The 17197-nt window shown below is 40.7% G+C and overlaps 1 protein-coding gene across 1 annotated transcript in view; it reads right to left on the minus strand.

The window, feature by feature from the left end:
* The window catches only part of stra6 (signaling receptor and transporter of retinol STRA6), a 45434-nt gene that overhangs the window by 7115 nt on the left and 21122 nt on the right, over window positions 1-17197 (minus strand). The window contains exons 7-13 of the mRNA XM_084335357.1: window positions 8147-8211; window positions 6529-6608; window positions 4815-4876; window positions 4205-4367; window positions 1390-1465; window positions 781-914; window positions 118-235 (exon numbers count right to left, since the gene is read on the minus strand). Of these exons, the coding sequence (XP_084191483.1) occupies window positions 118-235; window positions 781-914; window positions 1390-1465; window positions 4205-4367; window positions 4815-4876; window positions 6529-6608; window positions 8147-8211 (698 nt within the window). The remainder of the gene's footprint in view (window positions 1-117; window positions 236-780; window positions 915-1389; window positions 1466-4204; window positions 4368-4814; window positions 4877-6528; window positions 6609-8146; window positions 8212-17197) is intronic.

The raw sequence follows: 17197 nt of genomic DNA on the forward strand, positions 1-17197 counted from the left end.
GAGCATCCACGTTCTTCCCGACTTTTTAGCTTGAACCCACGTAGGGGGTCAGACCACTGGCAGGAGAGGAGGGTAGTGTGCAGGAGAGGAGGGTAGTGTGCACGAGACGTGACTCACCACATATTCCACAGGACCTTGAAGAGCATGAGGTTCTGTCCATACAGGATGGGCATGACGATGAGGAAGACGGCGACCAGAAGACAGAGGAAGAACACCATGGTCTGAATGATCATGCCTGGAGGGGAGGGATCAGAGCCTCAGAAAAAGAAAAAAAACTAAATCTGTTCAGAAGCTGACATTAAACTGGAATAAAGTGCAGCCCAATCCGTCGGTTTTAATAGCCTTTGAGAGTTCCGACGGACCCAATGGACCTATCTCAAACCCTGCCCTCTTTTCTTGATCCACCAATCGCAACTGTTGCTTCTCGTCCGGAAGCTGTTGCTTTTGAAGCAACAGTTGTGCTCGGAGGATCAAGAATAAAGGGCAGGGTTTGAGATAGGTCCATTGCATGTACGTTACAAAAGTCACTTCGGTTCTAGACTGTAGGATACATCGATTTCTTGCCTCTACTATATAACTATGCAGTAGTCCTTCCCTGAACCAGTTTCTGCGGTGGAAGATGAATCAGCGGTGGACGCTCTTGAAGTGACCTTCCCTCTGTTAGCCCAGCTATTCTCACCTAAACTGTGTCTCTTTCTGGGTTTACAGTGTTCCTTGTCCTTTTTGTCTTCCGTGACTCCCACACGTGACTCCCACAGGAGTGTAAAACTGAAACCATACCTAAGCAGAGGTGAGCTGCCTGGAAGCTGGTGTAACCCATCCAGCAGACCAGGGCAGGACGGGACGGTCTGATACTCCTCTGGCAGTTATACACATTATAGATATCTCCTCTGTACAGCCCCCTCAGGTTGGACCTAATGAAGAGAGCACACAAGACAATCACCATGTATGAAAGACAATGGAGCCCCCCACGCAATACGGAAACCAAATCATAATTAGAATAGGCAAATTAGCACATGGCAGATTAAATGAGTTTAACACCATTCAATTAAATGCCCAATTGAGAAAGTCATTACTTTTAATGCGACATAATCTCGGCCGGGTAATGACACAGTATTTCATTTCTTATCGTTAATAGCTGTATTATTATTTTTTTTACTCTGCCGGCAGTAAACATCCATGCTAACACAGAGGAGAAACACTACTCTGCCTGTCTGGATAATTAGATCTGCATTAAGTGACAGCAACTCCAATTCCAGGCCATCATTGTGTAACAGAGGAAACAGGCTGTTCAGCAGGTTCACAGTATAGAAAACAAGATATGAAGGAGGAGACCGAGGACGACCGGAGGACAGGAAGTACAGTACTCTGCTCTGTTGTCAAACTCACCGATGCAGAACCATGGACCTCATGAGCATGGCCAGGTTCACTAAGCAGGACAGGGTCATTGCAGAGATATAGCACACTGCCAAAAACAACACAGAGGTCAGTTACTGAGGCGCGGTCACGTTCATTGCAGACATTCAGCAGTTTCTCATCCCTTTCTGGGTCTTTGTGGAAAAACATTAAATGGTTAAGCAGCTGGATAGTGCTGAGTACAACTATTCCTTTCCTTTGGTGGTGTGACTCGGTGTGTACACAACAGGAGGATTACGGAGATTGTACATGATTACCCATAAAGGATCTTGTGTTAATTGACTTGTGAAGCTACACTAGATTATATAATGTAATCAAAGTAATGTGCTGTAATCCAAGTTCATTCATTACAAGTGTTTTGAATCCATATGAACCCACAAGTCAAGTCAAGTGTTCCTTTAATAATCCCCTCTGGGAAATTCCTAGCATGGATGGGAGGGTACAGGTAGGATAGGTAGTAATAATAATAGAGCATAGAACATAGAACAAAGTAATAATGATGATAGTGATAACAGTAGTAGTAGTGAACAGTAGTGAGTGGTAGTTATAGTGATGTAGTCAGGGCCGCCTCAGGGTGTGTGCGAGCAGTGCGGTTGCACAGGGCCTCGCGGGAAGGGGGGCCTCGCACAAAAAAAAATAAAAAAAAATAAAAAAAATATATTTTTTATTTATTTATTTATTTATTTATTTTTATTTTTTTTGTGAGGCCCCCCTTCCCGCGAGGCCCTTTTTCATCACAGACCTAAAATCTAGTTTTGCTTATAAGCTTATATATTTCACATTAGACACGTTCATGGCTCTGAGGCTCTGCAGGCAGCAGAATTGGTTTCAATGAGGGGAGGGGTTACAGCCAGGTCTGTTGAGTTCATTGTGTGTGTCTGTGTGCGTGCCGGGGGGGCGTGAACCGACTCATTGCCAGACGTGAGCGATTCGACTCACGCTCACGGCAATGAATCGGCTCTTATGAACGAGTCGCTCATGACCGACCCATCACTAGCGTCTGACTATTTCGCGCGTGCAGCATTGGAGGTTATGCCAGCCAAGATGAAGAGGACATCGTTCGGCAGATGGACTGAAGATGAAAGTTGTTGCATGTTAGACAGTTCAGTCAGGCTAGCCATCCCGGCTAAAGACAGGGACAGCTAGTTAGCTTTAGCTACGTTATAATATTAAGTGTGGTTCAGTCGGGATATAGCCATGATGATGTCGGCTAGTAGCTAGCTTAGCTAAAGGCTAACTAGCGTTAGCTAACCTAGAGACAGCGCGTGCAGCCAAGATGAAGAGGATGGTCGTTCGGCAGATGAACTTCGTCAACTCCACGCGGTTGTCTCCATCCTCTTGGACGTTTGGTGAGTTTTTAATGCACTCTATTCTATTCCCGCCGTGGATATCTCTCTCTCTCTCTCTCTGGAGCCAAACTGGCCGACTAGCTGTTGTAGTACTAGTAGCTAACGGTGTGTGGCCTGGTGTCAGCACCTGTATTGCTTTTCTCACGTTGTACAGTTTTTCAGTGGTAGCCGCATAGCTTGCTTCTGCGTTAGCTAATGGTTAGCGATAGCCGGGTTGAGCTAACTGTTAGCCAGTTAGCTGTTTAGCTACGACGTTAGCTGCCGGCTGCGCTCGGCTGGGAACGTTAGTTTGATGCTATCAGTTAGCCTAGAGTTAGCTGTTAGCTTGTGCTACGACCATTGACATTAGCCGTGAGAATAGCAGGGGGTTCTGGCACTCTGACTACAACATCATCTTTGACAGAAGATGTAGTCGGGCCTGCACCATGACAAGGCTCCGGCCATAGCTTCTTTTTGTCCCGCCAGCGAGAGGCCTTTCGTCAACGTGGAGACCTGTGTTGCGGCCTTTCGCCCTGCGTTCCTTGGTGCAGGTAAGATGAATGAAAATGTCATGACATTACCCCACTCTTCCTTCCTTCCCCTCCCGAATGTTTTGTTAATAACGATGTTTTTTTCCAGGCAAAACATATGTTACTTCACAACATTTGGAGATACGACATGTGCTGTGTGTGAATTGTCTTGGTCGTTTGTGTAGCTTGGGTAGCGTTGGGCCGTTGGCCAAAGCTGTGTGTGGCCTGGTGTCAGTACCTGGCTAGCCTATTTAGCTGATGTCGGCCATTGGCTCCTTGCTGCTTTGTTTTCTCTGGTATAGACCCTCTTCTCTTTGGATTTAAGTGTTGATCTTTGTCCTTTTGGATCTATGTATATTCATGTTGCCTTTGTGAAGTTATCTTTTCCTTCTGTTTTGTTCTTCCATTAAAAGTTGAATATCCTTAGGGGCTCATCTTTGCTTATCTCTCTCATACATGCTCTCTCTCTAACACACACGACAAACACACATGCTCTCTCTCTCTCTCTCTCTTTCTAACACACACAGTCTGCCTATGGCGGCCTTTCTCGATGGCTAGGCTGTGCTCGCTGAGTCTGTACCTAGTCAAGGATCTTCAGTCACAGTGCTCAGGTATTCTGCCACTGTGTACTCTCTGTTTAGGGCCAAATAGCATTTAAATTTCTTTCCAATGTGTGTCTCTCTCTCTCTCTCTCTCTCCCAGCCTCGGGCAGCGCTATTATTTAAGAATATGTTGACTGTATGAAAAAATGGGGGGGGGGGGCTCGCGTTTAAATCTCGCACAGGGCCTCGCATTTCTCCCAGGCGGCCCTGGATGTAGTAGTAATAATAGTAATAGTGATGATGGTATACACGGTCCAAACCGTATTAACACACTGCACCAGATTAGAAGGGTAAAAAGGCAGCACGTTTTGCCAGCGTCCAAACTCACCTTCTACACACCACATGTAGTAGACCACTATTCTGACCACCTCCGCGTTGTCCGGAGCCAGGACGATCTGGAAGCCTTGGAGGTAGTAGCTAATCTCTTCAGTGACTCCCATTCGAGCGGTTTGGAGAGGCGGCACCACGGCTATGATCAGTATCAGTGCCATCTAAGTAAAAGGTAGTTCAAGTCAACACCGGAAACAGAACTCTGCTGCAACTGAACATGGTACATCCGTAGTACCAGCTTTTATGAATACCCCAGTTAACATTTGTAACAGATCTGTATATACTGTATTATGTCAAGCAGCGACCTCACGGCAAAATGTATCTGGTGTAGATGAGGCGCTTTGAGGCCACGCATAATGCATGGCCTTCACTAAAAGGATGCATGGATTTGGATGCGCACTATGGGCACTATGGGCACTATGTGTCAAAGAGAGAGATCGAGGCAAAGTGTGCGCCTCTCATTCATACATTATGCATTTGAGGGAGGATCGTGCAAAGAGGATATATATTATAAGTGTGGTTCATTATGAATATGAAATTATGTTATGGTATATTCACACATATTAGACATGGACTATATACTCTACAATGATAAGAGTAATAATTACCTGGTATAAGGCAATGAAGGCAACCACTGCAGATATCGCCAACTTCATTGGGAAACGGAAAACTGGTTCACAAAATAAATAAATAAATACAAATTTTACTAAAATAAATAGTAGTGAACAGCAGTGGTTGAGACCCATGCCTCTGGAACCACATGTCTTCACTGAATCTAGCCATCACTAGTAGTAGTAGTAGTAGTAGTAGTAGTAGTAGTAGTAGTAGTAGTAGTAGTAGTAGTAGTAGTAGTAGTAGTAGTAGTAGTTTCAAGTTTCAAGTTTCTTTAATAGTTGTCATACAGAAGTACAGAATACTTTTATACAAAATGCTTCTTACTGTTACGCTCCAGAGACTGTGCAAGACAAGATAGTATGAAATAAAATAACATAGTATAGCATGTAAATTAGAAGTAAAAAAATGAGGTCACAGTGTTCAGTATAGACATATGTACAATGTTCGATGCAGAATAGACGTAACTGAGTTACCATAATATACAATACTATGCAGTGTACTAATATACAATACTATATAGTGCAAGGCAGAAATGGGATGAGGTGCAATTTAGGTACAATTTACAGTAGGTGTACGAGTTGTAGTGCAAATCCTTTATCAATCAATATAAAGTGTGTTTGTGTGATCTAAAGTGTGGAGAGTGGGTGCTGCAGTGTGTTGTTTGTTTAAGTGAGTGTGTGCGTGTGGGTGTGTGTGCTGTGTGCATTTGATGGTTGTTGCATAGTGTTTATTGTTCGTTTAGCAGCCTGATGGCCTGGGGATAGAAGTAGTAGTAGTAGTAGTAGTAGTAGTAGTAGTAGTAGTAGTAGTAGTAGTAGTAGTAGTAGTAGTAGTAGTAGTAGTAGTAGTAGTAGTAGTAGTAGTAGTAGTAGTAGTAGTAGTAGTAGTAGTTGTAGTAGTAGTAGTAGTAGTAGTAGTAGTAGTAGTCGTTGTAGTAGTAGTTGTAGTAGTAGTAGTAGTAGTAGTAGTAGTAGTAGTAGTAGTAGTAGTAGTAGTTGTAGTAGTAGTAGTAGTAGTAGTAGTTGTAGTAGTAGTAGTAGTAGTAGTAGTAGTAGTAGTAGTAGTAGTAGTAGTAGTAGTAGTAGTAGTAGTAGTAGTAGTAGTAGTAGTAGTAGTAGTAGTAGTAGTAGTAGTAGTAGTAGTAGTAGTTGTAGTTTTATTCAGTCATCGCACACAATACAATAATGCACAATCAATCCAGACTGACAACGGTCTGATTGATTGATTCTGCCCATGATACTGACAGGCTGAAGCATAGTGCTTATCCTATATTCCTATATTCTTATCAAATTAAGCCTCCAAAACTAAAAATATGGTTACAAAATAAAATGTATTCACATCTGTAACCCTCAAAAATAGTTACACAAACCAATAATTTTGAAAACCAAAAGCTTTGAAATTACTCACTTACTTATATCATCATAGTTCCACAAGTTAACCCCAACAATATAAATACATATCCTTTTAATCCCTTTCTTAGCTTTTTGAACAGTACACTTACAAACATCTCAAATCATATTTGCTCTCCTGTATTATAAAAAACCTTTGCACGCAGTCCGGGAGTAACTTTGTTTTAGCTCCGTAAATTATTTGCATTATTTTATAATAAACCAAATGATTACATTTCACAACATGGGACTTTATAAACTGTGGATGTGTGTGATCATAGTAACCAGCACAGACAGAAAACAGAACCCTGATATTTACCATCTTCTGGTGTGTAAACATAGGACTTCAAGGCATCAACAATCCTCTCTGCGAGTTTGGGCTTCTCTGTGCTTGATGTGCTAAAGAGACAGGCAGAGATATTCCAGGGGTTTAGATCACATGCTGTGCCTCACATTACAGGGAATTTACAATGTGATACCCATATCTTTCTGATTTAACAAGGCATTATTCTACACACAAGACAGTATAAGGTGTTCCTTCCGTTTTCCAGTAACTCGGCGACCCCACACGCTAAACCGTCGTTTGTATTTCTATGTACACTGATAAAGTACAATCTCATAAAGATCCCATCTGGATAAGGCCAACACATTTCCACAGAGGAGGAAATACTTTCCTTCCTGGTACCCATTCACTTGATGACACGAGGAAATACAGTCTCCCAGAGAGTTGGACGGCAATCCACTGTCAGACTGCTACCTTTACTTATATTACTTTCCCTTAACACATTGAATAAATAGTATTATAATATTGTTCCTTCCATATTTTTTAAGTCTCTTTTATAAGTAAGAACCGAAAATTAATTCTTAAATGAGTGCAGCCTTGTTTATTCACTGTGTCCATGGAAATCATGATGAACGCAGCTATAAAAAGATATGGTTGACAACCACATCACTGCATAACTGCATACAAGTTCAGATAAGCTTAATGGTTGGTTATCAGTGATCTGTATACACCAAATTCAACGTTATAGCTGCATTTCCATTCAAACTATTTTGGTCGCGGATGTCCAGATTACAGATGGTGTCTCTCTTGGGCAGAACTGTTTAGCAGGCTGTCACGTCCAGGCGTAGAGACAGCTCTGTGTAGGAGTGTTGGGAAATGATTTCCAATGACCTTTACGTCACCGACAGGTAATTTGCATTACAGGAATAGCCGTCTTTTGTATAAGATCACATCAAACTATTCACAAGCCTCTGGCCACCGGATGCAAGGCAAAATGTTCTTCCGTATGTGTGATGAATCTTAGAATGAGTCACTGATTTGACCAGTGATTTGAAACCGATTGTAAAGCTGCATGATCATGTGACCTGACCACTAATCCTCCATCAGTGCTCCCATTCTGTACAATCTTTATGCAAACACCTGGTGTCTTTCACAAGTGCCAGAAAATCTAAAAAGCACAGATTGGGGTTCCCAATTAATCTTTACAACAGAAATACCTGTTTTAAAACTAGGCAGACATTTCTGGTAAGATTACAACTTTTATTTGAATGAATAAGCAGCTAGTGAGGGGTTAAAACCAGGTGGGTAGTGACATTTGCATGCTATTTAGATAAGCATAACGTGAAGCGATCTGACACATGTATCTGATAGGAGCAGAGGAGAGTTCCCCGGTCTGGAATTCCCTGCCTGTGCTGATGTCATGGAGAGGTTCTACACAAGAAATTCCCTTCTGGGAAACTTTATTTTGATATGTTTTGGAGTCAAGAGTGTAAAATATTCAGCAGAACCTAATTTAATGATGTTAAATTATTCTTTTGATCTATTTTTGACAGAAATCAATCTTGTACTATGACAGGTCAGATTATGACCACAGGTAGAAATGCACTCGTAATTCACTAGAGGTGTCGAGACTAATCTATGCCTCAGCTCTCACCTGGCTTGTTTCTTCTTCCTGAGGATTCTCTTCACATAGTCTTGGTAGTAGCTGCTGTTTAGATCCTAAAAACACAAAAAGGGGACAAATAGTCTGTAGAACAGTTTCAAGGGAAGAAAAATTACCCACATAGTAAATAGGCTTTGTACAGTATGTTTCTAAATGTAATGTCATCAGCATACGTTGAGAGATCTCAGTCTGAGATCAGAGATCTTGAAGACATTTAATTCTCAATGCTATCGGAAAGGCTATGCAATTTCAGTTGACTTAGAAAGCAGCTACAGTATGCATACAGTATGTCATTCACCATGTTCACACATCTTCACGTTCCTTCTATACCTTCTGACTATTCCTCACATTGTATCCACGGTTTTGAAATCTTAAATTTTTGGTTATTTTGTTATTTTTCTTCTACCATACTGTTTTTAGTTATGCCACATCCACAATATATCTAGTTGAAAAGATTATTATCAGTTGATGCTAGTGTTAGCTGTCCGAATCTTTGTCGGTAGCTAGCACAGGAGTCCAAAGTGTGTCTGTTCTCCCCTGGAACAGTTGGGCCAGTTACCCTGGGGCTGTTGCGACAGTTACCTTGGGGCTGTTGGGCCAGTTACCTTGGGGCTGTTGGGACAGTTACCCTGGGGCTGTTGGGACAGTTACCTTGGGGCTGTTGGGACAGTTACCCTGGGGCTGTTGGGACAGTTACCTTGGGGTGGTTGGGCCAGTTACCTTGGGGCTGTTGGGCCAGTTACCTTGGGGCTGTTGGGACAGTTACCATGGGGCTGTTGGGACAGTTACCTTGGGGCTGTTGGGACAGTTACCCTGGGGCTGTTGGGACAGTTACCCTGAGGTGGTTGGGACAGTTACCCTGGGGCTGTTGGGACAGTTACCCTGGGGCTGTTGGGACAGTTACCCTGGGGCTGTTGGGACAGTTACCCTGGGGCTGTTGGGACAGTTACCTTGGGGCTGTTGGGACAGTTACCCTGGGGCTGTTGGGACAGTTACCCTGGGGCTGTTGGGACAGTTACCCTGGGGCTGTTGGGACAGTTACCCTGGGGCTGTTGGGACAGTTACCCTGGGGTGGTTGGGACAGTTACCCTGGAGCGGTTGGGACAGTACCCTGGAGCGGTTGGGACAGTTACCCTGGGGCTGTTGGGACAGTTACCCTGGGGCTGTTGGGACAGTTACCCTGGGGTGGTTGGGACAGTTACCCTGGAGCGGTTGGGACAGTTACCTTGGGGCTGTTGGGACAGTTACCCTGGGGCTGTTGGGACAGTTACCTTGGGGCTGTTGGGACAGTTACCCTGGGGCTGTTGGCACAGTTACCCTGGGACAGGGTTGGAGTTAGGGTTGGAGAGTTAATCATGTTTTTAATGGATTTTATTTAGGTTATACAGTAGCCCATGATCTCTGTATTAAGTTATGTTTAGCCTATTAAGAGATTTAGACTGCTAAGCTGAATTAAAAGACCATGTAAAAAACAATGCAATGCACTTCATATAGGCCTACATTTCCCTGAGAGTTCAACTATTAAACATCCTTTTTAAGTTGTTATTGTTATTGACTATTTAGCTAAATGAAACAAACAAAAAAAGGAGAATTCTTTACTTATTGCTGCCACTTGTATGTCTGTGCTGGACTATGGTGATGTTATATACATGCATGCATCTTTGCAATGCCTAAATGCGCTGGATACTGTCTACCATGGAGCACTGAGGTATATTACAAATGTAAAGCCCCAAAAATGCTGAATTTGATAGTTATTGAGAGTAAATTAGTCTGAATATGGCCACCAGTGATGAATCCTTGTGTTGTGTTAATTACAGCACCATTAAATGATAATATAGCAGTCCCTATATATTGCTACGGTATTTTTTCATCTACATCATTTCATGATATCGTATATAAAATACAGTCCAAATGCAGTCCATTTGTAATTAACACAACATAAGGATTCAAAGTTCCCATATTCAAACTAATTTACTCTCATTTGCTCTAATAAACTGAACTCTGAACTCTGATAAACATGGAGAAAGTCACTGTGACAGGGGATGTGACAGAGGATGTGACAGAGGATGTGACAGGATGTGACAGAGGATGTGACAGAGGATGTGACAGGATGTGACAGGGGATGTGACAGAGGATGTGACAGAGGATGTGACAAAGGATGTGACAGAGGATGTGACAGAGGATGTGACAGAGGATGAGACAGAGGATGTGACAGGATGTGACAGAGGATGCGACAGGATGTGACAGGGGATGTGACAGAGGATGAGACAGAGGATGTGACAGGATGTGACAGAGGATACGACAGGATGTGACAGGGGATGTGACAGAGGATGAGACAGAGGATGTGACAGGATGTGACAGAGGATACGACAGGATGTGACAGGGGATGTGACAGAGGATGAGACAGAGGATGTGACAGGATGTGACAGAGGATGTGACAGAGGATGTGGGGCATCTGGGAAATGGGTTGATTTCTTTCTCCCCCAAACTGATGATTCACAATTTTGTTCACATGCAAGACGGCTGTCAATCGATTCAAATATTTAATTGCGATTTAATAACTGTGATTAATTGCATATTAATCACATATTTTTAATCTGTTTAAAATGTACTCTAAAGGGACAAAGATAATTCCCTGGATCCCTCGCACTTCTAAAGCCAATGTTATTGTGTCCAACCTCACATGGGGGAAAAATAAAGGGTCACAAAAACATCCGCTTCCACTATGTGGAATCAAAACAGTGTTACAAATCCAACTGAATGGAGTCCAATGTTATCTCTTACCAACCCTTTTCCAACGAATATACTTTTGTACAGTAAAACTGAAGTTCTCTCTCACTCTGCCCTCTCACACAGTACCATGAGGTTATTTCATTGTCGGGACATATTGTTCAGAAGAAGTGAGGTGCCCCGTTTTCTTGATATATGAACTGGTATTGTTTGTAAATTTTTACAATTTACTGTACAAAAAAAGAATATTATATAAGTTAGCGCGTTAATAACATGTTTATGGAAATGCGTATTAATGCCAAAAAATTTGTTATATTAATAATATTATATATATATATTATGTGTCAACAATTTTTTTGGCATTAATACGCATTTCCATAAACATGTTATTAACGCGCTAACTTTGACAGTCCTAATATATATATATATATATTCATAGTGGTGATGATTCCTTAACCCCGGCTTTGTCACAGTTAATTCTGAGCTTAGCATCACATAAACACAGCATTGTACCTCCTCGGTGAGAAAACAAGGCAACCTTTTCATAATCTGATCAGAACATAACGTAAACCAATTTCATCAAATCCACTTAAAATGATTAGGCCTCTGGTATGCCACTTCACATATTTCCCTCTGCCGAGATTGTGTTGGGCACAGTAAGCCCCTTCATTATCAGGCTTCTTATGATGGTTCCCCCCACGTGCACACTCACCACGGAATCATAGGAAGGGGCTGGGTATCAAACCCTTGGTACTTTTTGAGCACCGACTGAATCACGTCTGTAGCACTGGGTATCAAAGTATCAAAAGGTAATTTGCCCAGTTAGTCTAGTTCTCATCTGTCATCTCCTCTCTTTCACTGACTTGCTGAGTGTTCCCCATGCCTCACTCCATACTGTTTTTGTTGTTTGGGTTAACCCATTCCCTGCCACCACTTTGATCATCTTATACCATTCTCTGCCAGTACTGTAAGTCTATGGAGATGTTCACCTTCTTTGTAGGGCTATAACTTTTTAAATTGTATTTAAGCATTACATCACACGCAGGAGTGGTTTGTGACCAATAAACCATGCCTAGGGGTGGTCGTTAGGCCCGAGGCGCAGCCGAGGGTCGTTAGACCCCCCTAGGCATGGTTTATTGGTCACAAATCACGACTGCACGTGGTGTAAAGCTTTTATACAACTGCCAGATTCATCCAACCTTATTTCTATACAATAAACACACATTAATCGAAGATTTATTGAAAAAACCATCCGCCAGAAAAAGTAGTTCCCACAACTACAAAAAAGACAAGTTGCCTCCATGTGGAAGCAGCTTGAAGTGCATCCAACCAAACTAACACATCCAACTGTGTATTATTGGAATGATTGAGAGAAGTTGCCTCATGTGGAAGCAGCTTGAAGTGCATCCAACCAACTAACACATCCAACTGTGTATTATTGGAATGATTGATTGAAAATTTTATTACCAGATGCAGAATGGGTACAATACAGTACGGCTCAATACACACAATTGTTAAGGGAATGCAGACCTACTTTCCATAGAACTTCATTCTTAGATGCTTCTATATAAAGTAGGTAAAACAAATTAAAAGGTTTTCTTTGCCCTATAGGAAAAAAAACGTTTTCTTCGCCCTATTTTTTTATTTATTTCTTTTAGCCTAAACTTAACCAGTTGGAAACCAGGGGTACAGTAATAAAATTAGCAATCAACCAATCAATCAATTCAATAGACCATGCTCACTTAAAACAGCGCTGCTTCTCTCTCAGTCTGACTCCCCCGCTGTTGCAGACAGGAGTGTGTGTGTGTGTGTGTGTGTGTGTGTGTGTGTGTGTGTGTGTGTGTGTGTGTGTGTGTGTGTGTGTGTTTGTGGGTACGCCAGCGTCGGACAGTGTGAGAGTGAACGCTGCAGTCAGTGGGAAGGAAGTAGAAATTTAAATCAATCAATTAATCTATCAATCAATCCGCGATTTTTCTTTTGTTCTAGATTGACTCAAGACCCATCAATTACATCATCCAACATTGTTTAAAGGACTAACACATTCCCCTTGACAGAATCGCTTCATATTTAGTCGTTATGGGCTTATGGCGCTATCAACATTCTGGCGCTATCAACATTCTCCCGGAGTGAGCCGGCGGAGTGATTATGTGATTCGGTTGTGGGCGGGTCCTGAGCCCAGGACCGTGGATTGTTGCCAATAAAGACGTGTAAATGGCCAATCAGAATCGAGAAATTTGCATGCCGTTGTATAATGCTAAATTGACATTACTATGGCCCATTCAACATCAATTATATATCGTTCAGTATGTAGGAACGTTTTACTTTTTCATTCACACATTCATACAAAAATACTGTATAAATATGTTTTTATCGTTTTCTGCAGTATTTCCTAGAACGTGAGATATAGACATAAATGCATATATTAGATTATCAAATGCCGTTTGATACCGATCAACGTTATATTAACAATTTCAACTGTACATGGTCCTAAACGTTATGACTGATCATCCGCGGGTGAACGGAGGGGGGGGGGGGGGGGGGGTCGTTTATAATTCCGTGACCGACGTTAAATGATTTGTGTAGTATGGGTGATATATAGATCAGAGCAGTTTGTATCGAAAATGATAAAGAAAAATGCTGAAACTCACGGCAGCTTCCTCGTAGCGTTGGGCGATGAGAGTGGAGCAAACAGATCCCAGTTATGTGATGTGGATCGATGCGATCCAGTTCCGGTTTGTATAATACTAATATATGCCCAAATCATGTGGATTATTGAGTTATGGCAAATATCCATATCCACGGTGTGTGTCTTGAGTCCAGGGACGATAAACGAGTGGCCGGACGGAATAGGGAGACGCACCGGGATCACAAGAGATCCACTTCCGGTTGCAACTCGCCGATCAGCCAGAGTTGCAGAGTTGTGCTGCATATGACAAGGCTCTGTGAGTGAAATATGAATACCATGGCGAAAATATGAAATTATGATCAGAATCACGTCGTACGCCGTTATTGGCAGAATTCGCGTGAACTTGAAACCCGTCGTACGACGTTATTGGCGGGAAAAGGGTGGCTGTTAGCCCAAAAAATATTATATTGATAAAAACTTGAAAAAAAGTTATGTAGAAGTTATGGCTTTTCAAATTGTACATTTTGACATTTTATTACAGCACCACCATCTGACCAATTGGTTGTGGTGATAAACCTGGCAGACCAACATCTATCATTGTAGAACATTTAATTTCTCTAGCCATATCATGGCAAACCTTTGACATTTTTGGGATGGATGGACTGGATGACAGAGTAACTTATACTAAAATGTGTTTACACTCAGCAAGTATTAAGGTATTGAAAATTGTTACAGTATCAGTATCAAATTCCAGCTAAAAACATTTCCCTATTCATAGTTTAGAGTTTAGGCTAAGTTCAAGGATCAGTAGGCAGCTGCCAATTTTTGGCAACATTTGAGACTTCGGTAACACTTTATAATAACACTCAGTTATAAGACATTTATAAGGTATTTGTAGATAATGAACTAATCATGAACAAACCATTTATATACATTCGTGAATGATTATTAAATCATTTATAACTATATTTGTATAACATTTACAAATTAGTTATACATTATTTATAACTCATTATCAACATTGTTTGTACTTGATTTGTTCATCATTAAATAATGTTATTTAATGTGTAGTAGCACATTTGTAGATGCTGGAAAAATGGATATGAAAAAACGACTATACCTCCATTTATTTGTTCATGTTCAACAAATGATTTGTAAAACATTCTTAAAATATCTATAAATCATTTGCAGATGTTATTGTGTACCCTAATATAAAGTGAAGACTATTCATCATTAACAAATGTCTAATACAGTTAATTATTTGTTGACTTTTTCATCACGTTACAAATGTTGTTGACAGCTTTCGGATCCACCCTGCTTTGTGACATCAAACAGTGACAGAATTAGGACTATAGATAAATGCAATGCTATTAACATATAAAATACATGTGCACACATAACATATAGTGTAACCTGTGGGACACTAGGACCCAGGAGTTCCATGGCCAGGTATTTCCAGAGTATGTAGAGGGTGTCGTTGAAAGTTCACGTTTGTTTGAATGGAAGCTACATACACGTTATACATTAGCAGAGCCAAGGAATTTGTCCTGCCCCACGCTTTTAAGGTATGAGGCTAAACACCTTTTTCCTTGGTAAATCTATTCCATCATTTCCGACCTACAACTCCTATATTTTATGTAGACGCACTTGATGTGGTGGGCGCTAACGTTACATTTGAATTATGTGTTTGTTCCTAATGTGTGCTCAGTATATTGCGGTATGTGATGATGACATGAGGGTAATAATTATTTGTATTTTCAGGCTATATCGGTGCCTATACAGCCTGAAAATACAAATAATTATTACCCTCATGTAGCATACACGTCGACCAACATACTACATACATATACTGAGCGCACATTAGCCAGCCAGCAACTGCCTTCACAGGAATGAGAAAAGGTCCAACCACATCAAGTACGTCTACACAAAATATAGGACTATTAAGTTGTAGGTCGGAAATGATGGAATAGATTGACCAACAAAAAAGGTGTTTAGCCTGCTCATACCTTAATTAAAAGTGTTGGGGCAGCACAAATTCCATGGCTCTGCTAATGTATAATGTGTATGTAGCTTCCATTCAAACAGATGGGAACAAACGTGAAGTCTCACTCGCGTGATACTCCCTCTACATAGAGGTGTGCACATGTAGTGTCCCCCAGGTTATAATATCTGTTATGTGTGCACATGTATTTTATAATTTGTTAATAAAATTGCATTTATCTATAGTCCTAATTCTGTCACTGTTTGATGTCACAAAGAAGGGTGGATCCGAAAGCTGTCTACAACATTTGTAACAGGTGATGAAAAAGTGTATTAGACATTTGTTAATTATGAATAGTCTTCACTTTAGATTAGGGCACGCAATAGCATCTGTAAATGATTTAAGGATGTTTTATGAATGTCTTAATGTTAAACATGAAAAGACAAGTCTGGTAATTGCTTCATGTGTATTCATAAAAGTCCACAAATAAACAAACTATTAGACATTTGTTAATGATGAATAGTCTTCACTTTAGATTAGGGCGCACAATAGCATCTGCAAATGATTTATAGATGTTTTATGAATGTCTTAACAAATAATTTGTTAAACATGAAAAGACAAGTCTGGTAATTGCTTTGTCTGTATTCATAAATGTCCACAAATAATAAACTATTAGACATTTGTTAATGATGAATAGTCTCCACTTTAGATTAGGGCACACAATAACATCTGCAAATAATTTATAGATATTTTAAGAACGTTTTACAAATCATTTGTTGAACATGAACAAATAAATGGATAGTACAGTATAGTAGTTTTTTCATATCCATTTTTCAAAGCATCTACAAATGTGTTTACTACACATTAAACAACATTATTTAATGATGAACAAATCAAGTACAAACAATGTTGATAATGAGTTATAAATAATGTATAACTAATTTGTAAATGTTATACAAATATAGTTATACATTATTTAATAATAATTTACGAATGTATATAAATGGTTTGTTCATGATTAGTTCATGATTAGTTCATTATCTACAAATACCTTATAAATGTCTTATAACTGAGTGTTATTATAAAGCGTTACCGAAATCTCAAATGTTGCCAAAAATCGGCAGCCGCCTACTGATCCTTGAACTTATAAATGAGTGTTATTATAAAGTGTTACAGAGATTTCTTATTATATCTAGATTATATATTATATATATTATATCTAGTAATCAAATAATACTAAGAAAAAAACAATAGTAATCGATAGTAACCTTTAAGCTAAGATAGGTTAAGTTAAGTTAGGTTAAAAAAAATTCTAATACTAACTTTGACTATTATGTACCCTAATACATTGTTATGCCGATGATACTCAAATCTTCCTCTCCTTCCCTCCCTCAGATATCCACGTCTCTGAGCGGATCTCGGCCTGTCTTTCCGACATCTCCACCTGGATGACGACCAACCACCTCAAACTGAACCTAAGCAAAACAGAATTGCTCCACCTGCCGGCCAAATCCTCCCCCCTGACTGACCTTTCCATCACAGTCGAGAATGCAGCTGTGACCGCGTCCCCGACCGCCAAGAACCTTGGTGTTGTCCTCGACGACCAGTTGAACTTCTCTGCTCAAAATCGCAGCGACAACCAGAACCTGCTGATTCCTCCTGAGCAACATCAGAAGGATCCGCCCCTTACTGACAAAAGAAGCCA

The sequence above is a fragment of the Notolepis coatsorum genome, assembly GCF_963971535.1.
Source record: "Notolepis coatsorum genome assembly, chromosome: 18".
Taxonomy (NCBI): domain Eukaryota; kingdom Metazoa; phylum Chordata; class Actinopteri; order Aulopiformes; family Paralepididae; genus Notolepis; species Notolepis coatsorum.